The following is a 27,686-nucleotide window of genomic DNA, read 5'->3' on the forward strand; positions in this document are numbered from 1 at the left end:
AGAGTGCACCGAGCCTGCCCGCAGCTGGTGCGGGCCTTGGCTGGGCGCTGCTTTCCTTCTGAGCTGCCCTAGGGCGGCCGCCCCTGCCTTTGAAGGTGTGTTGCGCCACTTCTCAAACCCGTTCCGCCCTGACGTCAGTGCCTTGGCTTTGGCTGCGTTTGTGCTTTCGGCTCGTTCCCCAATGGTTGCACCCACGCTGTTGTATATCTGGCATTTTCTGTGTCGGCCATCAGTTTATCTTTGAAGAATATCTTAGTTTTATTGGTTTGTTTCTGTTCGTCTCACAACTTCTTGCCCACTGTTTTGCCTTGAGTCTCGGGTCTCAATCGAGGCCTGTCCGAGTTCTGAGTATTTTGTGTCCCCGTCCCGTTGACCTTGAGATTTGATGTAACAGGTCAGGTTCCCCACCCTCCCACACCACCACGCCCGGGGATTTCAGTTTGAGTCTGTGTATCATGTATATACTCTTGCTTAACTCTTGTTACATCCCTTTATTCCCACTACCACCTCTCAAACTTTTTTAAGGTCTGAGAAAGCAGCTTTGTCCTTGTATGACCTGATAGTTGCCTAATGGCGTGTTAGTCTCTGCTGACTAGATAAAATTCACCATAGTTTTCCAGAGCTGAGTCAGTGTACAATTTAATTTATATATATATATATATATATATTTTTTTTTATAGAGAGAATGAGGAAGAGTTTGGGGGATTATTATTAGAGAGTAATTTGTTTAATGGGGAGAGGTTACAAAGTATAATACTCAGGCATTTCTGTTCTGTTTTTGTTTAACTTTATGGGATGTGTCTTTTTGTAATTTGAGTTGTTATGAGCCCTCACATTCGGTCTTTCAGTTAAATTGTGGGAAGGGTTCCTGTTACTAGGTTTCTGAGTTGGTGAAGCCTGTTTGAAACTGGCATGTTAGTTAGGCCCGATTCAAATGACGTGTGGTAATACAAATGAATGTGACTGGTACACTTTTTGCTGGCCCTGGATTTAGCAGAGCTGAAAATACCGGGTGAAGAAATAAAACCTTTCTGTTGCTTTTGTCTGGAGTAGTTTTTTCTTTTCATTTAGGAAAGTAAAAATACGGGGCAGAACATTCTTCCTTACAAACAGGGGAGTGGTCATCTTTACTAAAGCAGAGGTCTTCTGTGGCAGGACAGGGCCCACAGCATCATCAGATTCTCAAGGGGAACCTTGTTTAAAAACTTGAGAACCACTGCTTCAGGAGTTTTGACATCTTTATAAAATTAATGCCAGTGCAGATAAAGAGTAACTTCTTTTCTGATTGTTCCTTCCAAATAGTTTTTTATAATGTTTTAAGACTTATTTGGTTGATTTGGATAATTATGCACATGGATGCATATAGCACAAATGAGGGCTATATCCTTACTGTAATTTTTTTTTCTTCCCCTTACTGCAGGAAGAACAGTTTCCTTGCCATTTAGGTGCTTTTATATTCATCTCAAAAAGAAAACAAAATGCTGAACTCGGGATTTGGCAAGTGAGTAAAAGTAGCTAACGCTTTCAAATACTGTTAAAGTAGTTCAGAAATAGCTAGATGGAAGTGGAACAAGAAATCATTAGCTTCAACTGAGAATGAATATCACAAGTGACTATAAATTATTTATATTTATGCTAAATCATTTATTTTCAACAAAAGCAATGTATTAGATATAAAAGAAAATAAAAATTTGATCATTTGCCCAAACCAATAATTTTTATTGGATAAGGAGGAAAGATTTAAGTAGACTGTAGGAGATCAGTTGATAAAATATAAATGTTACTGGGCAAATTTTAGAGTATATTCACTTAAATTTGAATTATAAAGCCTTTTCTGCTGCTACTAAGTCGCTTCAGTTGTGTCCAACTCTGTGCAACCCCATAGACGGCAGCCCTCCAGGCTCCGCTGTCCCTGGGATTCTCCAGGCAAGAACACTGGAGTGGGTTGCCATTTCCTTCTCCAATGCAGGCAAGTGAAAAGTGAAAGTGAAGTAGCTCAGTCGTGTCTGACTCCTAGCGACCCCATGGACTGCAGCCTACCAGGCTTCTCCATCCGTGGGATTTTCCAGGCAAGAGTACTGCAGTGGGGTGCCATTGCCTTCTCCAGTGGCACCCCACTCCATTTAAGAGTATATTCACTTAAATTTGAATTATAAAGCCTTTTCAGTACACCTTTATTATCTTTTGGTATGAATCTATTCTTCTGAATTTACCACAGAAGTAAAGTACATTCTATTGCTCAAAGAGCATTAAGTGACGGTGCTTTCATAGTAGACAGTAACTTTATGTGCAAATTAGGGTTCACAGCTACTGTATTAGTTTCCTTGGCTATAACAAAGTACTACTAAGTGGGTGACTTGGAGATCAGACATCTAAAATCAAGGTGTTGGGGGGACCATACTCTCCCTGAAGGCATTTGGGAAGGATTTGTTCCAGGCCTTTCTTCTAAGTTTTTGATAGTTCTTCAGCTTGTGGCAGCATAACTCCATTCTTCACAGGGCATTCTCCCTGTGTATGTCAGAGTCCTAAATTCTCTTTTTATAAGGACACTAATCAGATTAGGGGCCCATTTGGCTTCAGTATGACTTCATCTTAATTAATTACTTATGCAGTGACCCTGTTTCCAAATAAGGTCACATTTTGAGGTACTTGTAAGACAACATACAAACTTGGGGATGACATATGACATAGTTCAACCCATAATGTCTACTTAGTCTTACACCTTGATTATAATATATGAAAACATTCAATGTTCAACTGCTTTACGGATTAAAATCTTGTATCCCAATTTTATAAGGTGCTTAAATATAGTCAAACTCATAGAGCCTGACAGCAGAAGGATGGCTGCCAGGGGCTTCAGGGAGTGGAAATTAAGATTTATTTAATCAGTACAGAGTTTCAGTTTTGTGATACGAAGAGTTATAGAGATGGATGGTGGTGATGGTTGCACAATAATGTGAATGTACTTAATGCCATTGAACTGTACACTTAAAAGGGTTAAGATGGTAAATTGTATGTTATGTGTATTTTACAATTAAAAAATGAAAAAAGGTAAGTGAAAAGCTCCAACTATGTATATTTTAATATTAAGAAAAGGAATAAAAATGGAGGAAACAGAATAAGTGCCCTTTAGTTGGTAAGCATCTTTATCTTAAACTTGTAGAGTAAAGGCTTTGTTGCTTGGATTTATAACCTTAATTAAGTCCATGTACTGTTAAATAAAAATTCAGCTGAGTTAATTAATTTTAATTGACGCATAGTTGATTTACAACGTTGTCTTAATGTCTCCTATACAGTAAAGTGACTTAATTATACATGTATACACACACACATTCTTTTTTATGTACTTTTCCATTATGGTTTATCCCAGGACTTTGAATATAGTTCCTTATGTTAATACAGTAGGACCTTATTCATCCATTCTGTATATGATAGTTTGCATCTAGTAACCCAAACTCCCACTCCATCTCTCTCCTACCTCAGCTCCCCCTTTGCAACCACAAATCTGTTCTCTATGTTTGTGAGTCTATTTCTGCTTCATAATAGGTTCATTTGTGTCATATTTTATATTTCACACATCAGTGATATCATACAGTATTTCTCTTTCTGACATCACTTAGGATGGTAATCTCTAGTTGTATCCATGTTGCTGCAAATGGCATTATTTCGTTCTTCTTATAGTTGAGTAGTATTACATTGTATATATGTGCCACATCTTTATTCATTCATCTGTTGCTGGACATTTAGGTTGTTTCCACGTCTTGGCTATTGTGAATAATGCTGCTGTTAATATAGGGGTGCGTGTGTCTTTTTTAATTATGTCAGCAGAGTAAAGATCAGATTGGCTTCATTAAATGATTCATGAGTCAGGAAGCCTCTCATCTAGCAGACAGAAAGGAGCTCCACTGAGCTGTAGAAGAGGAAAGGTGGGAATGGGGCAGAAACAGGGAATTATTAGCAAAAAATACATTATTTCAGGGAAGGTCATCCTCCTAAGAGGAACAGAAGGGTCCTGCTGACCAGGCAATTCCAGACTGACTGGTTAAAGGTTACATTTCTGCAGGAGGTTGAAACTGCAGTTAGGTTAGGTATTAAAGTCTTGGTTTGGTGATGTGGGGTTAGCATAAGGGACTCCATATTGGGCCTGAGTAATAGAAATTTTACATTTGTATAGAAACCTATAAATCAATAGGGAACTGATAAACACTAATCAGTGCTTTGGTACTTAAAAGTAAGTGCTTTTGTATTTACAAAGCACCTTTAAATTCTGGTGGAGAATGATCTCTAGTATACTTTAAAGGAAAAAGCAGGGTGCAGAACAAGGTGTATAGTGTACTTTCATTTATAGGGAGGAAATAAATCTACTTAAGCAGATGTATATTAGTATAGTCTATCCATATTTGGGGGCGGAAACTGTCTAACAAACCCTCCATTTGTTTCAAATAGGACACTAAAACTTAATTTGAATGACAGTGATACTGACTTTGTTTTATGAAATGTGTTCTGAATTTACATAGCAAAGTAAGAAAGTACTTAACTCCTATGGTATATCATTCTTCACGTCCTTAGAGGAAGCAAAGTGTATGAGCTATTTATTGATATATAACTAATTACCCAAAATTTGGTGGATTAAAACAACAATAAACATTATCTTTCACAGTTTATGTGGGTCAGCAGTTAGGGAGCAGCTTGGATGGTTTCTGGCTTGACGTCTCATAAGGTTATATAGTCAAGATACTAGCTGGGATGGGAGTCATCTGGTCTGATTCTGTGGTGGCTCGTTCACATGGATAGCAAGTTCATGCTGGTGGCGGAAAGCCTCAGTTCCTTCCACTGTCAGCCCCTTCCAGGGCTGCTTGAGTGTCCTTATGATACAGCAGCTGGCTTATCCCAGAACAAGGCAGGAGCCTCAGTCCCACCTCTGACCTTGCCTCAGAGGTTAGTCACTCACTTCCTCATTCTTTTGCTCATTGTTTGAACACTAACTAGTATACTGCAATACAATTTTGACACTAATCATCTGGAATTAATGCAGACCCCTCCACCCAAGTCAAAGGACATGACCCCCAAGAAGACTGCCCTTACTTTAGATGTCAGCTGTATTTTGAAGGAACCTCAGGACACTTCTACTTCTGACCAACTGGCTGCAGATTCAGGGATTCCAATGACCCTGTAAGAACCAATTTTGGGTTTTGTTGGTTTTGTATGTTGTTTTTCTGTTCTCCGTTTATCTGAGCTCTAATATTTATTTTTCCCTTCTTGCTGCTTTGGGTTTAGTTTTACTCTTTTTCTAGTTCCTTAATATATAAAGTCAGGTTGTAGATTTGATACCCTTCTTTTTCAGTTTAAGCATTTACAACTATAACTTTCTCTCTCAGCACTGCTTTTGCTGCATCCTGTAAATTTTGGTATATTGTGTTTGTTTTCTTTTGTCTCAAGATTTTTCTTTTTTGACTGCACTATGTCTTCATTGCAACACACAGGCTTAGTTGCCATGTGACATCTTAGTTCTCTGACCAGGGATCAAACCCATGTACCCTGAATTGGAAGGTGGATTCTTAATCTCTGGACCACCAGGGAAGTTCTTGCCTCAAGATATTTTCAAAGTTCCCTCATGATTTCTTCTTTGACCTGTTGGTTGTGTCGGAGTATGTTGTTTAATTTCCACTGGTTCACTTACCATAAATTCCAGAGATTTGTAGTCTCCCTCTAGGGACAAGGGGCAGTCAAAATTTTTTATTATACAGTGGTTACATAGCTCAACCTTGATTCATTTTTAGAACAGATAATTAAAGGGGTTAAATACCAGGGGCAGCAATAAGGGGGGAACACCTTAGAAGCTGACTACTACATAAAGTCATTTGACTCAGATCCAGCAGGCACAAGAGCTACATTGAAAATTCCTGTTTTATCTTTTCATCCTCTTAAGTCAAATTTTTTAATATAAAACCTTTACTTTCATAAATTAAAAGTAAATTACTTTTTTCCTGTATCATCAGCAGCAGTAAACAAGTGAGTTTAGGGACCCAGAAATGCCTAGTAAGGCACCACCTTTACAGAATGTATGTGTAAGTTTTATAGATCACAGTGTATAGGTGTAGTTTCTTCTAACTCTGCTGCTGCTGCTGCTGCTAAGTCATTTCAGTCGTGTCCGACTCTGTGCGACCCCATAGACGGCAGCCCACCAGGCTCCCCCGTCCCTGGGATTCTCCAGGCAAGAACACTGGAGTGGGTTGCCATTTCCTTCTCCAATGCATGAAAGTGAAAAGTAAAAATGAAGTTGCTCAGTCGTGTCCGACTCTTCCATGGGATTTTCCAGGCGACTCTAGAACATGTCTTTAAATTTTAGCTCATGTTGGCTAAGTGTATTTAAGAGCCCTGCTATTCATTCATTTATTCAACAGATTTTTATTAAGTGCTTACTATGGGTCACACACTATTCTAGGTGCTTGGGATTTCAGTGAACAAAACAGGTTCCTTCCTGGTGGAGTTTTCATTTTAGGACACAAGACAAACTTACGGAGGTCGCCATAAGTTTGTTTTCTATGTGAGTCAGTTTCTGTTTTATAAACACATTCTTAAATCATTTTTTAGATTCCACATGTAAGTGATACCATACAAAACTTGTCTTTTTCTGACTTACTTCACTTAATATGACATCCCTAGGTTCATCCATGTAGCTGCAATAGCATTAAGGAAAAGGCACATTTAAAAAAACACACACAAAAAAACTTCTTTGGTACTTGTTTGGTTTACATAGAATTCTTTCAGCATATTTATTTGTAGAAAGAACTAGCTTTCCCCTTCAACATTACTACCAGTTAAAACTGAACTACAGAAAAGTCTAGTGGCTGGTACAAACCTTGAACTAGCCAGATTAAGTTTCTATAATGAAATAGCTCTGTTCTCTATAGCATTCTTAAGGCCTGTCTGTGGATCTTCTCCGTTTTTCCTCTCATTTCCTCTGCTGCATTTATACCAAAGGCAAGTTCTGTAGTTCTTTTCCTTCTATTTGATTCTGAATTAATTTACATTTGCCTTTTGTAGGTTTTAAATCAGAACTGTCAGCAGTCTTGCTAGTTAGGTTTGGAATTGAGGTTTTTGTTGTTTAATCTCTGTTGCATACTAAAAATGGAGGGCTAGGAAGACTGGTTAGCCACTCACCATTGGCCATTTTTGTAAGCTTAAGTAAGCATTCGATATGCATTTGTAACTTGTTATTTTATATACACATGTACATAAAATTTAGACTTCTCAGATGGCACTAGTAATAAAGAATCCACCTGCCAATGCAGGAGATGCAAGAGACACAGGTTCAACCCCTGGATCACAACATCCCCTGGAGTAGGAAATGGCAACCCACTCTAGTACTCTTGCCTGGAGAAGCCCATGGACAGAGGAATCCCATGGATCCTGGTGGGCTGCAGTCCATGGGGTCACAAAGAGTCGAGCACGACTGAGCACATACACATATAGATGAAATTTATCATCTTAACTGTATTTAAATGTGCAGTTCAGTGGCATTAAGTATATTCACATTGTTGTCCAACCATTACCACTGTCTTTTTCCAGAACTTACTCACCATCCCAAACTCAATACCCTGTAGTCAATAACTCCCCACTCCCCCAATCCCCCCAGTTCCTAGTAACCTCTATTCCACTTTCTTTCTCTATGAATTTGCCTCATCTAGGTACCTCGTGTAAGTGGACTTTATACATTATTTGTCCTTTTTTGTCTGATTTACTTTTGCAAATATTTACAATTTAAGTGTTATGTTCAATTCCAATGAACTGCTGCTGCTTTTACATGCTTGCATTGGGTGATCATGGTACAGTACATACTGTTTTACCTGTGGTTATAGTTTACAAACTTTTTATTGTTCACTCTTAGTCTTAGGTAGTTGAAGATAATTCTTAGTAAGATGATACACATGGTTTTGCCTGTTAAGTATTTAAACATCACCTTTGAAGTACAGTACTGCTTTTAAACACAGATGTTTTACATAGAATCATTTCATGGTTATAAAAACTTGGAATATATTACTGATTTGTGTAATATGAAATTGGTATGTATATCTCATTTTATATAATACTAGTTTTTATATAAATCTAACTTTTTGTGTATACTTACATATTTTTTCTGGCTATTGCTTCTGCTTTTCTGATAATACTGAATTTGGTAGTGTGGTTGGATATTTTCTTTTAAACAATATGCAATCCAAGCAGTTTTTTTTTCCTGGGTTTTTAAATACTACTTTTAAAAAGTAAGCTCCTGTAGAAGTACCTATCTTAATCCTTCTGTTTTTTAATTTATTTTGTATTTCCAGGTATTTCTGCATTGTCTCCTGGAGTGGGGTAGTCCTACTTCTCTTATCTGGTCACCTTCCCTGTTGAAATGTGGACGTCTCTTCTCTATACTTTGCCTCCATGACTTGGACTGGAAAGGCTGCTCTTCTTTTTGCTGCCCACTCAAATTCAGCACAGAGAAGCCCTGGGGTAGAGTCATTCCGCCAGATTCTCCTGGAAGAGAAGCGACTGACATATATCTTCAGCTGCTCTTTGCTCAATCAGAAAGATATTTCAAAAGCTGAAGGCTGATGTCTGGTTTGAAACAGATGCTTTGATGGTGATATTTGTGAATTCTTTACCTTTTGTTCCAAACAAGAAGACTGAATATAAATAGCAGGTATCAGTATGACATCAGGGTTTGGGGGTTTTTTTGTCTTCCAGTTTTAATCACTATCATGATAAGCACAGTTGAGACTTGCAACAGTAAATTCCAGATATATGTTCTAATGTGAAGTGAAAGAGATGCTTAAAGAGATGGCTTACATATGTATCTAAATCCTGGCTTATCCTTTGACATGGATTTACTAGATAAGAACAAAGGTCCCATTTTGCAATAAAACTCTTGATGTGATAAAGAAGTAAAAAGACAAGATATCACAAGGTTACTTCCATATGTGAATAAACCATCACAAACCTATAAATAGCTATTTTTACATATGTAAGCCCACAGTTTGGGATGATAAGAGGAATTTTTCTCCTGGAGAAGGAAGCTGTGGTTGACTTCATTCTCAGAAATCTTTGGGTATTTGATATTTTTAAATGTTTTTTCATTCATCTAAGGAATGACCACATTGTGCAGATGCTAACCTTATGAATGCATGCTTGGGTTTAGTGAAAGACTGGTAAAAGGAAACAACAGTTTTGACTCCAGTGATGGAACCCTCTTCACTTCTGTAGCATGAGAGACCTACTGTATTACAAAGTGCTTCATTCTTTTTTGTGGAGTCTTACATAGCGCTTGAGACTCGGTTTTACATGCTGCTAAGGCTGGAAGAAAAATGGCATAAGTGGATTTTCTGTTCAGAGGATATGATGGACCCTACAGTATGAACTGCCTCAGCTATGGACATAGAGGAGTGGAGGAAAAAAGGAGGAAAGTTTCCGTATTACTCCTTTCCCCTAGGAAAAAGAAGTAAAAATGCTTTATGCAGCTCTGTCTGAGTTTATGGTGTTTCACAGGCTTACAGCTCTGTTTTTTGTAAAAGGATAAATAACTTTTTTCCTTTGACCCAAGATGGGTTCTTGGGTATTTGATTTGTTTTTCTAGGCAATAGGTGTAATGTTTGACTGAAAAGGCTTGGACTCAGGTAACTTTCTCCAGTTGGAACTGAACTTTCTCATCAGAGAATGGACCTCAAGAAGAAATGTACCCAAACGTGATTGGTTCAGTGTAGATTTAGAAAAATTCAGAGTCTGAAAAAAAGGGGAAAAAAACCCTCTCAAACAGGAAAAATAATTCCACTAAGAAAAGTAATGTACTTCCTTTCTGTTAAAACATATATTATCTGATGAACAGTCTATAGGGTAAAGCTGTCCTTACTTCCAAATCAACAGAGGACCACTGTATGAATTTCCAGGTCTTTACATAAGAAGGAAACCTTTTATAATAAATCTGTGAGTAGAGAAAGAATTTAAAGCTGCTTTGATGAAATTAAGATCAAATCATCTTAGATCATCTCTGTGATATAGGGAATGTTTGCCCAGGGCCATACGTGCTATGCTGCTGAAATTTTGGGAAAGATTTATCAGAATTTGAGAGTGATAGAAACAGCCAAAAGTGGAAAATAATTGAGCATTCTTAATCATTAGTTAATGGTCAGCTAGTTTGCATGGACATAAAACATTTTGGCAAAATAATTACATAATATAGATAAAATATAATTTCCTTTAATTGTGAGCAATTACTCAGTGTAAAGCATAGTCAAAGTAGCTTGGATAAAGGTAACTTAAATTTTTCTCTTAGTAACTTCTCAGCCATTTCCTGATGTTTTCTCAGTATTTTGGAATTGTCAAAAAACAGTGTAGGAATGCTTTAGGAATGGAACCTGCCTATATGAGTCCCGTTGGTACATTGAAAATATCAACATTTGTTTGTTAAACCCATCTTCCCCCCTTTTTTCGTCAAGAATCATTTGGCAGGGTATAGAAGAGACGTGTACCAGCAGCACCAGTGAAACTGTCTTTCCCGCTTGTTTAAATACGTGTGTGTGTATCAGACTCATCTTCTCAAGTTGCTTTACATATTTTCATTTCACAGCTAAGAGACCACTGCTTAATGCTTTCTTTCAAATTGTTTCTGCATCTTGCATGATTTTCATCAGATGGCATTTAACAAAATGGGTATATTCCAGTTGTACTTGCCCATTGTTTACTCCTACATTGTTTTCCCTGATGTATTTTGTTCCACTTCATGATGGCAAAAGCTGTAATTTTAGGCAGGACTATGCCTCGGTCTGTAGCTGTGCCTACTTCCTTTACTTTGCTCATCCATGTTAGCTGGCATTTTTTCTTTTAAAAAGTTGAACAAAAACGGGATATGTGCAATAGAAATATATATATGTATATTTTTTTTTTCTAAATACTTGTGGACAAATGTTACAAGTTGTTTAAGAACAACAAAATCACCAATGTCTTCCATTTTGAGATGTGTATAGTTTTGTAAGCATTAGTGCTTGGTAGCATATTGTAGTGCCATGTTAGGGGTTAGTGCATGAGCCTAGTAATACTTTAAACTTCAGGATGAATTACAGAAAATAACTAATAGTGTAAAAAGATTGGGAAACCTAGACCTTTTTTTTTCCATAAATATTTGAATCTGTGATATTCTCCCTGGGGAAAAAGAGATTAAAGCCAAAAGTACTCATTTAGGAATAGAAATGTGGGGTCACAACATGAGATACTGTCTTTGAGGATATTTAAGCTTTCCATGAGGTAGCTGGAAAGCAGTTGCCTTTGTGTCTTTATGAAACCTTACATCAAAATGAGGCCCTATTTCATGATTCGGCTTTGCTCTCTTAAGTTTGAAGTGAGATTGTTCTTACACTGTTTTCGCATTGTATGTCTGGTAGGTTTATTGTTTTCCCACTCCTTTTGCATCAGATTATTTTATATTGCATGTTACCAAGATTCTGTGTTTATTGCTCAAGTGACTTTTTCTAATCTGCAGGCCATTTATGCTTCCATCTACAGTATGCTACATGTTAACAGAACAACACTGATCAGTAGTTCAGAGTGTCCTAGATGAATTTCTCATGGGTTTTTCCTGTTTCTAAATCTGCTGAATTGTGTATTGATGGGATTCCAGACCTTTTCATGAGAATTGGAAATGTAGCTAAATGGAGCCTACCTAGGCTAGAGAATTAATATTCTCTGCTTGGTTATAGTAATTGCCTCAGACAGCTTTCACTTTTTTTGCTTTCCTTGTAGAAATAAAAGTTTGTTTTGTTCTGAAAGCATAGCTTTCTGTAGAAAAGAAATTCCTATCTCTAAAAGTTCTCTTGAGAACTTGGAAATGGCAGTTTTCTGGGGTGATTTTTAGATCTCAGGAGAGTTCAGGATACACAGATTCTACGTTAGTATGATAGGAAATGCAAAACATTTTTAATGTGGTATGACACGTGCAGAAGCAGGCTTAAACAAATCGACTCCTGGGCAGCAGATCTCCAGGGACCCAGGTTTAGGTTCTTAGATTGTATTTAAAGTGGTTGTACTCTTGGTTCAAGTAGTTTAGTGCCTGGGAGAATCCACTTCTGAAAAGCATTTAAACGTTTTTAAAAATACCTCTGAAAAGGTAATGAATGCAAAACAACAGAGTATATAGGAAAGGATATTTCCTGTTGCAAAAAAAAAAAAAAAAAAAGCCATAAAACAAGCTCATAATTTTCAAGAGGTAGAATTTCAGTAGCAATAACAGTTTTGCATGTATAATAAGTTGCATTAGCAAGGCTGTACAATAGACTACTACTTGAATTTGAGACTCTGTGATCAACAGAATTCCATGAAAGGAAAAAGATGTTTTGGATAAAGAGTGTATAAAGGTACTTAAAAAAACTATGAATGTGCATGAATATATCATGTGAGAAATAGCAACTTTTGTGTTAAGTCAAAGTTTAAATACTTGGTTGCTAGAGCAGAGGTTCTTTAGAGCCTCATTAAATTAACCTTATCTGATGCTTAACCTGGAAACATACTCCTGCTGATGTATCCCCACTGAAGCTCATCGTGTGGGGATTTTGCTCATGACGTTTCTTTAGCAACAGGCCATTTATAAAATGGTGTACATTTTGCTTTGTCACCTCATCTTTCTCCATTAGTTTCCTGGGTACATTTTTTAAAGAGAGAAAAGTTTGTTGTGTGTATATATTTATGGTTTAAAAAACAAACCAAGAGCTTGGATAACTGGCTTTTCCTCATGCCTATTAGTATAGGGGAGTTAGGATTTAAAGGTGTTAAGCAAAAGGACTGAAAGGAATGGCCAAAGACAGTACATCATCTAATGTAGATGTGCTAAGGCCTGTGGTCTATGACAGCTTATTTTAACAGGAACCCAGCAAACTAGTTTCTTGATCTGAAGAATACCACAGCTCTCACATCTGGATGTAATGGTGGAACAAGGGCGACTGCTTTTACCTCATGTTCATCTTGGCCATTTAGTACCTTGAAGATTCCCAAAAAGTGTGTGTTCCCTTGTTTCCCAGGGGGAAAAGCTGAAAGAGAAATAGAGTGGATCTAAGAAAATAGTGCCTCTTGAGTACTAAATTCTTAAATGGCAACTCCAAAGGATAGAGAAAGGCTATATTAAATGATTATAGCTCCTCTTTGTATGTCCTATGCCTTCAGTTGGTGTCAGAGGCATTGGAATAACCAAGCAATATTCAGACATCTGCATGATCATGAGGACACCACTGCATATTACAGTGATGTCAACAGTTTAGTTACTTAGAACAATTAAAGATTACCCTCAACAGCCACATTAATAGTTATAAATGCTCAAATGTGCTCTTAAGTTTTTGTGGTCTCAAAGTATGGTTGATTATTTTTCAATATTGTGACCCCATGTTTACTCTTTATGTACCTGTGATATGCAAAATATAAAGAGACCCTTGGCCTCCAGGAGTTTACATTCTCATGGTGCTGCTGGTACAAGCAAATTGCTTCTAGTTCATTCAGAACATTGCTTGGCTGTTAATTATACCATGTTTGGAAGGATTCCTTGGCCAACAGTTTTCAAAAGCAGAGGGCTATGCTAAACTTCAGGGCATTGATTTTTGAGTTTACATTGTATTAGCTCTGCTGTTCATAAACTCCTTTTCCCCAGGGAGCTGTGCAGGTATGCTCATTAACGTGAATCAGAAACCATTCTGCCTAAGAGCATTTTCATCGTCTATACCACCTATGTATGCTCTTCTATGCCATCACTGTCAGTAAATGGCCAAGAAAACTTAACTGCTCCAAGAGGACATCTGTCAGTACTCTTTTCCCAAATTTTTACATTATTCTCTACCCGAAAGGACCAGAATTTGCAATTAAGCCTTTTATAACTGAATAGTGGTCCTAATTTTAACCTTTTTGTGTGTGACTTTTGTACCTCTATTCTGAAGCAGCATTGTGATAGATGTGGAGCAGCTGCCTGCATTTCTAAGCAATCACTTTATTAACCTGTATTTACAGAGCATGTATCCTTGTAATTTCCCCTAATTCCTCTTAGTCAAAGAGTTTACTCTGCATGTTTATTAAAACTGGGTCTGGATGAAAGTATGAGCAATAGTGGCAGGCCCATAACTCTTAAGAGTATAATATTCCTAATGCATAGTTGAAAATGTACAGTGTTAATGTGGTTACTAGTAATTATATATATCCATTTATTAGTAATGAAGCAATAGAGACTTAAACCACTATCTTGAATTTATTGTTTGGGTCATTAGTTTTCATTTTCTAAGTAAAGACTCTTTCTTCCATTGAAAATGGGAGCTAGAACAGGGGCAACCACAAGACATTCAGACTGTCAAGAACAGAGCATAACAGTGCTCACCCTCTAACCTCTTGCCTGGTTCCATTAGTCCCTAAGCATGTTTAAAAACAAAAAGCACAAACTAAGCATGTTGAGTAAAAAGCTGCTGTGGCTCTAATAATCAAGTGCAGAGTTTCAGAAAGGGTATGGAGTGCCAGTGTGGAAGATGTAACCAGGAATGGGATTTGTCTGATAAAGTTTATGTGGCTTAAGTTTGGATCTCTTGTAAGACTAGAATCTTGAAAGTGAATATAGAGACAATAATGCACGTATTTCAGATGTTGCAGGATTTTCAGGTAACTGGGCAGCTCTTTGGATGGTACTGCTATTAACCAGCCGAAAGAGTTCCTTCCAGCAAAGGAGCCCTTTACATTTTATGGAAATAGTCCTTAAAATACACACACATCTATGGTTTGGTTTCTCTGTTGTTCGTGTATTCAAATTTTCAAAGAAAAGTTTTATAGCCAGAGTTTGATCCTTAATGTTTTGGTTAGACTTCATAATTTGTTGCTTAAAGTTTTTTATGACAGGTAAAAAGAGCAGCTTTTCCCATTTTGAAGAAAAACCTTGTCATTTATTTTCTTGATGTAGAAAATAGACCAGTTTATTGTGATAGCTTACAATTTTTTGAGATGATTTCTGATTTTGAAATAACCCATGTAAGAACATGTGATAATGACAAATGTACAAATGGGATTCATTGTATCTGAAAGAGGCCTAAGTAGAAGAGAATTCAGGATTAGACTGGTTTTCACTAGGCACCATCCAGTTTCACATTCTGTGATTGAAAAATATTTTTTCCAAAATTATTTCAACCTGATTTTAATCTTTGCTGTGGGATTTGATTCCAAATACCTTTGAATAACTTTCCAGTAGTTAAAAATTGAATTACTACTAATAGTCATTTCACTCAGTTCAGGAAGTGAAATGTCATATCCTATATGTATATCCCGTATGTAAAGTTTCTCTTTGGTACTTAACGATAACATGTCTGCCAAACAAACCAGTAAAGATTGAAGAATGTAAAGAAAGTAAAGATTGGAATGGGTAATTGTAATAATGCAGTAAATTATGGAGATTGAAGAAGGAGCCTCTTCACGGAGTTTCTCTAATCTCTGTCTCCATTATTCCACTGGGGCATATTAAAATGTTAATATTAGAAATCCAAACATCACAGATTTCTCCAGGAACTCATACTTCTAAACCTTTAAGTCAGAATAGATATGTTAAGGTTAGAATTTTCAGATTTTGTCTCCTTTGGTGATGGTATGCCACACTATAGATTAAAATGTTTTTCTCCCAGGGATAAGTATTCTGGCAATAATATCATCAGTCCTTAAGCAACAGTAATGTTTTCACCCTTACCTTAAAACCACCTATCACTGGTAATTTTAAAAGCTTCATATTAGAATAAGCTTCATATTAGAATAACCTTCACATAGACTTACTTCACTAGCTTGTTTTTACTGCTCAGCATCTTCTCCCTCCCATGGTATATAAGATAATGCTAAAAGACTTTAATTGACTGTTTGGAGTTTTACAAAAGGCCGCTTGCTTTCTAATCTATGCATCTTTGGGACTGTAGATGAAATTTTATTCTTTGCTGTAAAAAGGAACTGCTGTAAGAGTTAGAAACTCTGCACCTGTGTACATATATATTTTGGCAATAAAGCAGCATGGGCTGAGAATGCACTGAAATTTTACTGTGGTATTATTTGGAATGGGTAATTTTAATAATGCAGTAAATTACGGAGATTAAAGAAGGAGCCTCTTCACAGATGTGTGCTGAGGTAGGCTCCAGATGTCAAACAAAGGACCTGGGTTTCTTGATAACAAGTTGTAGCAGTTTCTGGTGTAGTTCAAGGAAAAAACAGGTAACCATAAGAATAAAGAGGCACCACATTTAAAGTATGCCCTTATGCCATCCCCCTTTTTAACCTAAATTTAGGACCAACTTTATGCTAGGTCTAGGAGCAAATGTTTAGTTTCTGGTAAGGAAATAAGTGAGCTAAGTTCAGTAATGATAAAATTATTGCAGATAATCCATTCTATCTGAAATATATAAAACATTGAAGATGCTTTTACTATAAAACATTTAAGATGCTTTTATATTTAACTTTAAAAAGTTAGTAACTAAAGAGGAAGGTTCAGGGGAAAGGAGTTATTGCAAATTTAAGAAAGTAGATGTTACAAGCTGCCTTGAGATTTGGCTGTTAACAAAGAACAAGCTATGTGGTTTTTGTGATGTGACAACTAATGTAATAGTTCCTTCCTTTGATTTCTGAGACTTCATTTAACACAGTGATACATTCTACTCCCACGTCCTGTGCTAGGTGGTGGAATTAACAAAAACTGAGATGGTTTATGCCATTAGTTGAGGAGCTTGAAAGTGTACAACTTGGAAACCTTCAATATGCAATTTTTTTGTTCTTATAAGTACATGGATTTTTTTTTGAGGGGGGGGGAGCATGTACCACATGGCATGCGGGATCTTAGTTTCCCAACCAGGGGTTGAACCCATGTCCCCCACAGTGGAAGCACAGAGTCATAACCACTGGACCGCCAGGGAAGTCTTAAGTACATGGAATTTTGAAAATACTTTTATTCAACATACATACAATGCTAAATGATATCTTTACAGTCTATTAATATCAGCCAGTCATTGATGTGAGACTTCCAGAGGAGCTCTTATACCACTAAGGCTTGTTTAAAAGTCAGTCATTTGTGAGTATCAATAACAACATTTATAAAAGGCATATACCAAAACTGGAAATGAACATGCCCTTTGACTCTGTTCCACTTTAGGAATCACTCCTACAGAAATACCTGGACAGATATGCAAAGACATGTACGAGGGTCCAGTATAGGAATGGTTAAATTCTGATGCATTCATATGACTGAATCATATGTAAGTGTTAAGTAATTGGTGAGGCCTGGTATAGAAAGCTGTGACATGTGCTATACAAGAAGCAGATTGCAGAATAATGTGAAAAATATTACTGCCTATTATGTCTGTCCACATGAATTAAAGTTATAATAATTAGCATTTATTAAGCATTTACTATTAAGGACTACTCAATTACATGAGATGTATTCAGTAACTTATTTAATCCTCACTGTAGCCCTAGTTAGCTTTTAACCCCTATTTTAAAAGAAGAGTTTAATTCTTCAAGTTAATGGCTAATAAGTACCCAAACCACAATTTGAATCCAAATCATTTGGCTCCCAGATTGCTCTACTGTGCCTCTCAGAAATATAAGGGAGAATGTACTTTACCCTTTACTTTTACACACGTCTACTATATCTGACTTTGATTCTAGAGTAAACGTGATTTGTATTTGGGAAAAAAATTTAAAGTCAGCCATCTTAATTAGATGTCAAGTCTAAGCATTTAATTTTCCATTGAAAGTTTACCAAAACAGCAAATCCAAAGTTAAAATAGCTACATAAGACAAGCTTAATTTAGATAAAATATGTTGAGGTAGACATACCATACACAGTAGAAACCCCAGGATGATTCAGTAGAGACTATTATTGGGTCTCATTCTTCAGGAATAGAGCTTTTCTGGTACCGTTTGTTGCCAGAGGCTTCCTCCTTACTTAACCAAATTTTGCAAACTGTAAAGCATAAAGCAAGTCGGAATTTTCTTTCTCAAATATTTTTAAAGGAAAATATCCTTTATGCAGTCAAAAAGGGAAAGAACTTGCTATTAAATCTACTAGCCACGTCTGAACCATGTTACCTGTGCACACCACCCCTTGGCTGTATCATCTGACTACTAGTGCCAGCCCCTCTAGGTCTGCTTGCCTCCCTCTCACCCGTTCTTCATAGGACAACCACAATGAAATTCTGAAAAAGAAAATTTGATCCTGTCATAGGCTTCCTCCTTTAAAATTCTTCCAAGAGCTTTTCATTGTTGTTGGGATAAAAACAAATATCCTTCAGGAGGCCAATACAGCTTTGCAGCCTCTGGTTTCTGGACACTATTACAACTCCTACATGCCTGTTGAGGGGCCTCACAGGGCCCTCATATAAGCCGTTCCCTCTATCAGCTTATTAACTCCAATCTTTCAGACCACTGCTGAAACACTTCAACAGAAAGACCTTCCCTGACCCCCAAACCAGGTCAGGTACCTGCTATGTGTGTTTATTTCTCTATGTCCCTTTTCTTCAAAACCCTTACTACAGTTGTAATTTTAAATGCCTTCATGTGGTTATTTGAATGTCCATCTCTAACTAGATTATAAGCTCCGAAGATACAGAATAGCGGTTTTTGCTTATTTCTAGCAGCTAGCGTAATATTTTATAGCTATTTATTAAGTGAATAATATGATAAGCTATTGAACCACAGTGCTACATAAAGCAAAGTAATGAGAAAATAGCATTTGGTGAATATTTGGTGTTTTTACCATTCCTTTTATTATTTTCCTGTTATTACTATTCCTTTTCAGTTATAAACTGAAAAGATAAAGATAAATACATATTATGGAGTTAACTTGTTGAACATTACCTACGGAATATGTATGTACCTGTATTTCATGTAAGAAAAAAATGATTTCTCAGTATTCATATGACAATTGCTCCATGTAATGTTAATAGAAGTACAACTCTATTTTCAGGCCACTCAGGAATCTTTAGATCAGAGGATTCATGGGACATTGGCTCTTAATTCTTAAATTTGCCATCAGAATGTTTTCAAAAATAAGTATTATGAAATTGATAAGAAGTCAAAATAAGACAAATAGCTATGAAACCTGGACAGAAGTCTCCTGTTTGTCATCTTCTAGAAACAGCTTTGGAGAAGGCAATGGCACCCCACTCCAGTACTTTTGCCTGGAAAATCCCATGGATCGAAGAGCCTGGTAGGCTGCAGTCCATGGGGTCGCTGAGGGTCGGACTCGACTGAGCAACTTCACTTTCACTTTTCACTTTCATGCATTGGAGGAAATGGCAACCCACTCCAGTGTTCTTGCCTGGAGAATCCCAGGGACTGGGGAGCCTGGTGGGCTTCCGTCTATGGGGTCGCACAGAGTCAGACACGACTGAAGTGACTTAGCGGTAGCAGAAACAGCTTCACAAATCACTTGGAAAATCAGTCTAGAGGTAAACATAATAAACCACATTTCCTATCCATTCTTGAAGTTGATGTTTCTTGAGAAATGATCAAACAGCACCTGTTGAAGACAGCAATAAGGCCTGCCTCTGATACTCAACCTCTGATTCTGAATTAGTTTGTTAGCTTGGACTGGTCAGGAGGCATTTCCTTCAGAATTTTCATGAGTGAATTTAAGCGAGTATGTGTTAACATTATCTTCTCTTTCAGCTGGGAAGAGAAATATAGATATCAGGTCATCTTAAATTTAACTTTCAATCTGATTCTAGAAGCCACTTGAGATTAAAACTAGTGATTAGGATCTGGTAATATTACAACACATTTCATAAGTACATTTGTTCTATTATGAAACAACTTTATACAACAAACCTAGAGCACAGTAAGGTGACAGATAACAAAGTTTCCTATGAAAAAAGACCAGTCACTGATGCTGAGTATTGCTACTTCTGGTCTCCTTCCTTCCTAGCCCTTATCACCAGGTTAGTGTTAACTCCGAAACTTGGGAAGACAAGAATAAAGTGCAATCAGAAAGCTTGTGGCGACAGAAGCATTAAGCAGTCTTTCCCTCTTTTCCAGCAGCAAGAATTTTTTAAATTCTTGTTCACAGTAACATATGTCTGTCTTTAATTGCTAATGGCCTTCAAAGGTAGCTCTGGTTGTCAGGTTTAGCACAGATGTTTCTGGTAGATGATTTTCAGTCGTTTTTTTTTTTTTTTTTTTTTTCCAGCTTAGAATAGCCATATCTAAAACCAAACTCAGTGGTGTTACTCAGCTGTATGAAGTTATCATGGATAAGTCTTAGTAAAAAAAAAAAGAAAATCCAATTTATTTCTGACATAGCACAAATCTACTTTTTAAGATTCAAGAATATTCAAAATACATCGGGAAGTTTTGCTTAAGCAGATCACTGTAGAGTCCATTAATCTTATTTGGGTGCCCCTGGACATAATGAATCATTTTTGTTACTTTCAAGTTTGCTTTTTTTTCAGTCTTTAGTGTTCAACATTTTTGCTGTGTATTGGGTATAGTTCTCTCTGCATTTATCTTACCTGATAAATGAGGTTTATCAAGGTCTTTAGACATGTAAATTGTTTTTCATCAAATTCAGGAAGTTTTTAACCATTATTTCCTTCAACATTTTTTCTTTTTCCTCTCCCTTTTGTATTCCCATTACCGAAGCATATTTAGGCATGCTTTATGGTATCCAACTAAGCTAGTTTATTTTCCTTCATTCTTTTTTCTCTTCTTCAGATTGCAAATCTCATCAATCTGTTTCAAGTTTGCTGATTCTCCAGTCAACTCAAATGTGTTGTTGAGCCACTCTACTGAAATTTTCATTTCAGTTATTTATTGCACTTTACAATTCCAGGATTTCCATTTAGGTTTTCTTTTTTTTCCTCTCTCTCTCTTTCTTTAGGAACATCCTCTATTTAATGAGACACTCATCAGACCTTCCTTTACTTGGCAGAACTTGCAGACTACAAATGCCTGTTCTTGCCTAGAATAGAGCTTCTAATGAGAAATGCTGATAGCTAGCAGAAAAGGATCCCCATGTTCTTGGCTGTATCTGCCCAGATGAAGTCTCCCTCCCTCTGAGCTGGAGGTGCAGGGGAGGGAGGGAGGGAGCAGGTTGTGGCTCGAACACCACAGGCTTTCACTGCTCTTACCAAGGTTTCATAGACTTTCTTGAATATCTCTTCATTTGCTTTATTCCTTGAAGAAAATTTCCACAGACTTAAGGTAGCTCTTTTCTTTGTCATTTGCTTTAATTATGGCAGTTTTGTTGAGGAGGGGGTCCATGGAGTTACTCAGGCCATTTCAGAAGTTCTCTCCCATACAAATTATTTCTAATCACAGTATTTACTGATCCTGCTCACCAACTTAGTTGCTCAGAACAAGGTTTGGCAAATTTGGACTGTGGGGTAACCTGCTGCCCATCTGTTTTAATAAAGTTTTATTCCAAGAAAACTATATCCATATTTTATATATTTTCTATGGCTGCTTTTGCACTACAACAGCAGAATTGAAAAGTAGAGACTTCATGGTTGAGCTTAAGATATTTGTCATCTGCTCTTTTACAGAAAAAGTTTGCCAATTCCTGGCTTAGAACATGGTCTCATAAGCTTAATTTAACCATGCAAAAAAGAAAAACAAAACAAAACACTGTTCTCCTATCCCAGAAAGTACATAAAACTCTGAAAAATAAATGCCCTGGTTACTAAATGTATAATTATCAAGGAATAAACTATTAACAGGGCTAAAAACAAAACCAACAGTAAATTCTAAGGTTGTTCTTCTGAAGGCAGTAAAGTAATAGCCAAATTTCTATTTAGAATGAGTCAGCAAGCTACCAAAACAAACCTGCTTGCTTCAACTCAAAACCATCAAACACTAGTAAAACCCATTTAAATAAGAATCCTTAATAACAGTTCTCAACACTCTTTCCTCCGAGATTTCTAAGCATAAGGTGGTTGCAAAGAGGTCAGATTTATGAACGATGACAGTCCATACCCAGCACAGAAAGGAAGAATAGGAATGTGGAGCTCAGCAGCTCTCCACCTCCTCCTGAACCAAACCTGACAATATGGCTTCACTATTTTGCTTTGTATCACAGATTCAATACGGAATGCCAAACCAAGTACAAAGAATTATTAGTGTGTCCACCACTTCACTATCCCTAAATTCATGGGTACAGATCATCAGGAACTGTCTATATTAAAGAAAACACACAACCATGATGAAAATTTACCTCTGCAACCTTTTCTGGTAGAGGGATGATGTGGATATCCATCTCAGATGCATTTACTATGGCTTTTGTTTTTAAGAGGTAGCTAGATAGAGAGCATAAGGAGAAAACATTAGTACCATATCACAGTTATGATCAAGGAAACAAACTTGGAATACCTGTCAAGCAAAGATTGCCTTCTTCCTGACACCCATTTCTAGATTCATAATGTATTTCGCAGGAAAAACATTCTCAATTACCAAGTTATCAGAGACACTATGCCTCATCTCACCCTTTTCCAGCCCGGAATCCACTAGTCAAAATTATCCCAGGACAAACTAAAGCCAGAAAACCAGGGTCACATGAATAACTGTAATGAGTGTAGGCCTCACACACCACCAGTAGACTGTGTAGCACAGTTAGAAGGGAAGTAATCACATTGTGACAAATACTGTTGGTTGCCTACCCAACAGCCATTCCTCAAGGCTTTCTTGCTAACAGAACCCAGATTTTGTTTAGGGCAGCAGTGAGCCCAGTCCTAAGAGATGAATCATAACTGTTCTAGGCTAACTGTGAAAATCTTATTCCCTACTGTCACACAGTTGCTTTCCCAGCTTAAGGGACCTATTCCCTGCATTCCCACACTTTCCATATCCTTTTCCTTCCAGTTCTGGATGCTACTTATGGATGTGATGCTTAACACCTGCAGCATCCAAGAGAAAAAGGCCATGAGAACCAGTGATGCTAACCCACAGCTCTGTTGTGGCTGAGCTACTTGGATAATCCTCGAGTAGCCAACTGTCCCACCCTGTTCTTAAAGCCACTCTTAGGTTTTCTGTTACTAGCAACCAAATTCATTCCAATACCCACAGACATAGATGTATCACAGGCCCAGACTCGGGCTACTATACTTTTCTAATTTCTTTTTTTTTTAATTTTTATTATTTTTATATTATATTGGACTATAGCTGATTAACAATATTGTGTTGGTGTACAGCAAAGTGATTTAGTTATACATGTATCTAGTTTTCCTGATTTCCCCTTAATCAAGAAGAATGTATTGACCTTTGAGTCCAGTTCCTCATTTTTAAAGACTTAAGACATTACTTAAAATCAATAATGTTTTTCCAAATTTATATTAAAATTTTGTTACTAAAAGCTTACTTCCCTAAGCAAAAACTCAATTACAACTGTACTAAAGTAATTCCTTAAACTGTTTCTAAAAGATTTGAGATTAATAGCACATATTTAGAGATACTTTTCCTCGTATCTCTAAACCTAATTCTAAATAAATAAAAATTATTTAAGAATGAACTAGAAAATGAAACAAATCCCAATCCATCTCAAGACCATATTTCCTGTTAAAAATCTGCACTGAAGAACCTCATGATAAAGGGGTTTATCAAAGCGCATTAAAAAGAGAAGAAGGAAACTTCTGTTTTATGAATGGAAAAACAGGCTTTGGAGTTAAGACATGGACTCAAATTTTAGCTCCTTCACATCTCTAAGCCCGTTTTCTTAAAAACACATTGAGGAAAGCATAGCACCTGGTTATCAATGGCTGTTTTTGTTTCTAATGATAAGACTTTGATGGATGTTTCAATTTGTTGAAATAACAGAAAAGCTTAACAAAAAGTAGAATTTATAATTAGAAATATCTAAAGTAATTCATAAGAAGGAACAACAAATAGGGAACTTTTTCTGACTTTATAAGGCCACATAATTATTTTTTACTTTTATCTGCTTCATTCTTTTTCTGCAGACAAAATTTCTCTGCATTTACACACAAAACAAATAAAATATTTACCCCAAACCCAGAGCTTTCACTTTCCCACTGCAGCACCTGTACCATCTACAGATGACCAATGTCTTTATGCCTTTATTTCAAATTCTTAGGGTAAAAAAGCCTGACTGGCTTAGCATAGGTCAGGTCTGTTCCTGATCCCATCGCCCGGGAGTAGTATCACATGGGATACAGACATGGCCACAAGGTCCCCACTGTGGGAGGCAAACAGAGGCTGGGCACAAGCTGGAAAAGTGTCTACCACAGCATTATTCTGCCTCACCTTCCAAAAGTTCCTGGAATAAAAGAATATCCTCACAGTACGATTATTAACACGCAGTATTATTATGAGACATTTACAATAGTCATGTATTATGAGACTATATTTTGGTCCCATTGCCATCTTTTTTTGTAAGAGCAGTATAGCACCTGGCTTTAGCATCTTCTCTAATACAAACATTCTGCCTTTTCTGGAAAATGTTTTAAAATTTATCTGCTGAAGAAAATCTAAGTCTACTTACCACACCATTTTGTCACTGGAAAGGCAGAAGTGGCCTCTCAAGGCAGCCATGGCAGCATGGGTAGAATATAGGTGGAAACCAATGGGAATCTCACAGAAACTACAGAATAAAAGGTTGTAAGTGCTGGAGGAAAAAAAACAGGATATGAGTAAGAAAGAAAATCAGGGAACAAATACAAAATAACATCTCTGCACTCATTCCTAAAAGCTAGAATATAATAGGAATGAGACTGAAGAAATGTCACTTTCAAGAAAGGTTAATTACAGCCTAGATTACTTTGTGAATTCTGGCTACAAAAGCAGTCATGGATACACAACTGTCACTTTGCTAAAGTAATTTATATCTGAAAAGCAGAAAAAGAGCTAACTAATCAGATTAACATTTAAACATATAAAACTACACATAACCATATAAATTAGCCACCATTAAGCCAATTTTCAGTTGAAGTAAAACAGTCAAGTTGACTAGGGCTTATTAAGCAATTTAATAGAATGCAAATCAGGATTTTTTTGCAGATGTAACAAAAAAAATTACCCAGACAAAATGAAAAAGAAAGAAATTATATGACCCTAGCAAGTCATCTACTTTATTTTTCTTTTATCCTCTAAAAGAAATGTGGTTTTAGTTCTATTTAAACCATTTGAGTAACTAATTTACCTTATTTGCTAGTATATTATACAAATCTAAATATTACAAAGAAATGTTTAAGAAAAAATTAACTGCCATGCATGTACTAAAAGCGATTTAGAGTGGTTCGATGAGGGAAAAATTATTTGTATAAACATAATATACTATGCAGTAAAACAGTACTAATGAAGTATAATAACTGCATGGCTAAAAATAAACAAATTCATGTCAATGAACACTAAACAAGACCAAGGAACAAATGCACTAAACTTACTGGTAAATGAAGTCCCACACTACACACGCAATACTGTATTTTTTGGAACTCAAACCTTTGGCTCATGGGTCTCAGGCCTGTGGACTTGGACTAGAACTAAACCTTTGGCCTTCCCGTGTCTCCAGCTTGTCAACCATGGCTCTTGGGACTTCTCACCCTCCATAATCGAGTGAACCAATTCCTGACAATAAATCTCTTCTTGCTGAGTCCCATGGCTCTCCTTATTTCAAAAACATACAAATACACCGAACTTTCTCTCCAGTGTTTTAAAAACCATCTAGATCTGTACTGTCTATAAGAATGCAAGCCACATAAGTAGTTTTATATCTTCTATTAGTCTTGCTTAAAAAAAAGGGTAAAAGTAACAAGTGAAATTAGTTTTAATATATTTTATGTGACTCAGTATTCAAAGACATTATTTCAACATGTAATCAAGGGAATTCCCTGAGGGTCCAGTGGTTAAGATTGGGCACTTTCACTGCCCTGGCCAGATTTGCTCCCTGGTCTGGGAATTCAGACCCCACAAGCTGCACAGTGTGGCCAAAAACAAACAAAAAAACAACATCAACAACAGCAAAACCCATGTAATCAATATTTTTAAATTATTCAATGTTTTGGACTAAGTTTTCAAAATCTTATGTGTATTTTGCACTCAGCATTTCAGTTCAGAATGGCCACTGTTTTAAGTGCTCAGTAGCCACCATCTGACAAGTGGCTACAGTACTGGACAGCATAGATCTAGCTAGATGTATTTCTAAGAAGATATTCAAAGAGCTTCTGCCTCAGGCCCCAAATGAACCAATTCCAAGCAGGCTGCCACTCCTTCCCAGTTTCCTTTGGGTGGGAATACACTCCTGGAAGGATAAGGAGTATCTTTCAGTTGGGAAAGAGGAGCTACAGAAGTCTTCCTGGTTACTGAGTACAGCAACTAAGAATTCCTAAACGTACTCTATTTAAAACTAAAATTGGACCAAACAATGGTCAAAATGAATTGTCTTGCTGCTAAAATCAACTGAAAATTGAGCTCTGTACTGAATTCAGAGTACTCTGTTGTCACTTCTAAACCACAGTACAGACACGAGGCAAAGTTCACCAGGCAGTATTCAAGGACCTAACTTTCAACCTGTGTTTTTCTCCAGGTTCCTAGGTTACAGCAGAATTAGTCCTACTGTAGTTTATCACAAATTCCAGGTTTAATGCAAGTGTATAAGTCCTAGTTATGTCAAAGGATTACAGTTTATAAAAAGTGATTCACTTGAAGATAATTTTCTTTTTTCCCCTCCTGGACATAATTTTCTTAAATTCACTTCACTTGCACAACCCACGAGGGAAATGTGGCCCTCAGATCTTAAAACCTTTACACAAATATCTTTTCCATTTCGTTAAAACATCAAGTTCGTACAAGACAATCAGGTAAACGGAGCATTCTTCAAGTACACTGTATGAACGAAACAGACTTTTCTCCTAGTGGAAGATAGGAAAAAACTTCTGGTCCAAGTCGGTTCCACGCTCTTCAACCTCAATAAGTCAGGAAATAACTAGAGACAGTTCTGATATTTTCAGTACGTACCTGCCTTTGAGCGAACCTTCAATGCCAACTAGGAACGGAGCCTCCAAAACTACATTATTTGTGACTCCTAGAAGGCAAACACAGGTCAGAGTGACTACCTGTGAGGCACTGAAAGGGAAAACCTCTCCCAGCCAGAAAGGCTCATCATGGTCACGAATATAATAAAGTTATTCGCGCCCCGCCCCCTCCCCGCCCCGACTCCTGGCAAATGAGTTAATTTCCTTCCATATTTTCATCCCGCTTTCCTCCCAGCCGGCTCTCAGTCACCCAGTGAGAAGGCGCCGCGCTCACTCACTGGAGAAGACCACGGCCCCGAGGGACCGCGACAGGTCCCAGGCGAGGTGCACAGAGTCAGCGAGCACGGCGTGGCACTGCGCGCACTGGAACACGGCGCATCTCTCGGGCTGCAGCCATTGCGGCAGCCGCGGGCGGGACGGCAGCTTCTCCAACCCCAGCCCTGCGGGGCCGACCGGAGAAGACCCTTTCACCACCTGCGTGTCCCACTCCATGGAAGTCGCAAAAGAAGGTTCATCAATCGCTTTCTTAGCCCCATCACAGAAGTCACCCTGTGGCTGCTTTGCAACTCCAGAGATATGCCTCCGCGGCCGAGCAGCCATTTTCCCGCAGTCGGCGCCGCCGTTTCAAAGACTATTCAGGCCCCACCCCAAGTTCTTTTCCTGCGTCCTCATTGGACAACGTGAACCCGGGGCTCT

At 37.4% G+C, this 27,686-nt stretch overlaps 2 protein-coding genes across 4 annotated transcripts in view; one reads left to right on the plus strand and one right to left on the minus strand.

Annotated features, from left to right (window-relative positions):
- The window catches only part of CHP1 (calcineurin like EF-hand protein 1), a 57,778-nt gene extending 41,727 nt beyond the window's left edge, over positions 1-16,051 (plus strand). Inside the window, exons 8-10 of one of the 3 annotated variants that reach the window (XM_070797299.1) lie at positions 1,421-1,501; positions 5,036-5,172; positions 8,328-16,051. The gene's annotated coding sequence lies outside the window, so the exon portion shown is untranslated. The remainder of the gene's footprint in view (positions 1-1,420; positions 1,502-5,035; positions 5,173-8,327) is intronic. The other 2 variants (XM_070797298.1, XM_019968560.2) reach the window with 2 other exon arrangements.
- OIP5 (Opa interacting protein 5) lies at positions 12,191-27,677 on the minus strand. Its single transcript, XM_019968565.2, has 5 exons — positions 27,269-27,677; positions 26,974-27,040; positions 24,503-24,625; positions 22,223-22,304; positions 12,191-19,683 (listed from the first exon to the last, which is right to left on the minus strand). The coding sequence occupies exons 1-5, from the start codon at positions 27,588-27,590 to the stop codon at positions 19,588-19,590; spliced, it is 690 nt and encodes a 229-aa protein (XP_019824124.2). The 5' UTR covers positions 27,591-27,677; the 3' UTR covers positions 12,191-19,587.
- Positions 27,678-27,686: the final 9 nt, after the last annotated feature.

The sequence above is a fragment of the Bos indicus genome, chromosome 10 (assembly GCF_029378745.1).
Source record: "Bos indicus isolate NIAB-ARS_2022 breed Sahiwal x Tharparkar chromosome 10, NIAB-ARS_B.indTharparkar_mat_pri_1.0, whole genome shotgun sequence".
Lineage (NCBI taxonomy): Eukaryota > Metazoa > Chordata > Mammalia > Artiodactyla > Bovidae > Bos > Bos indicus.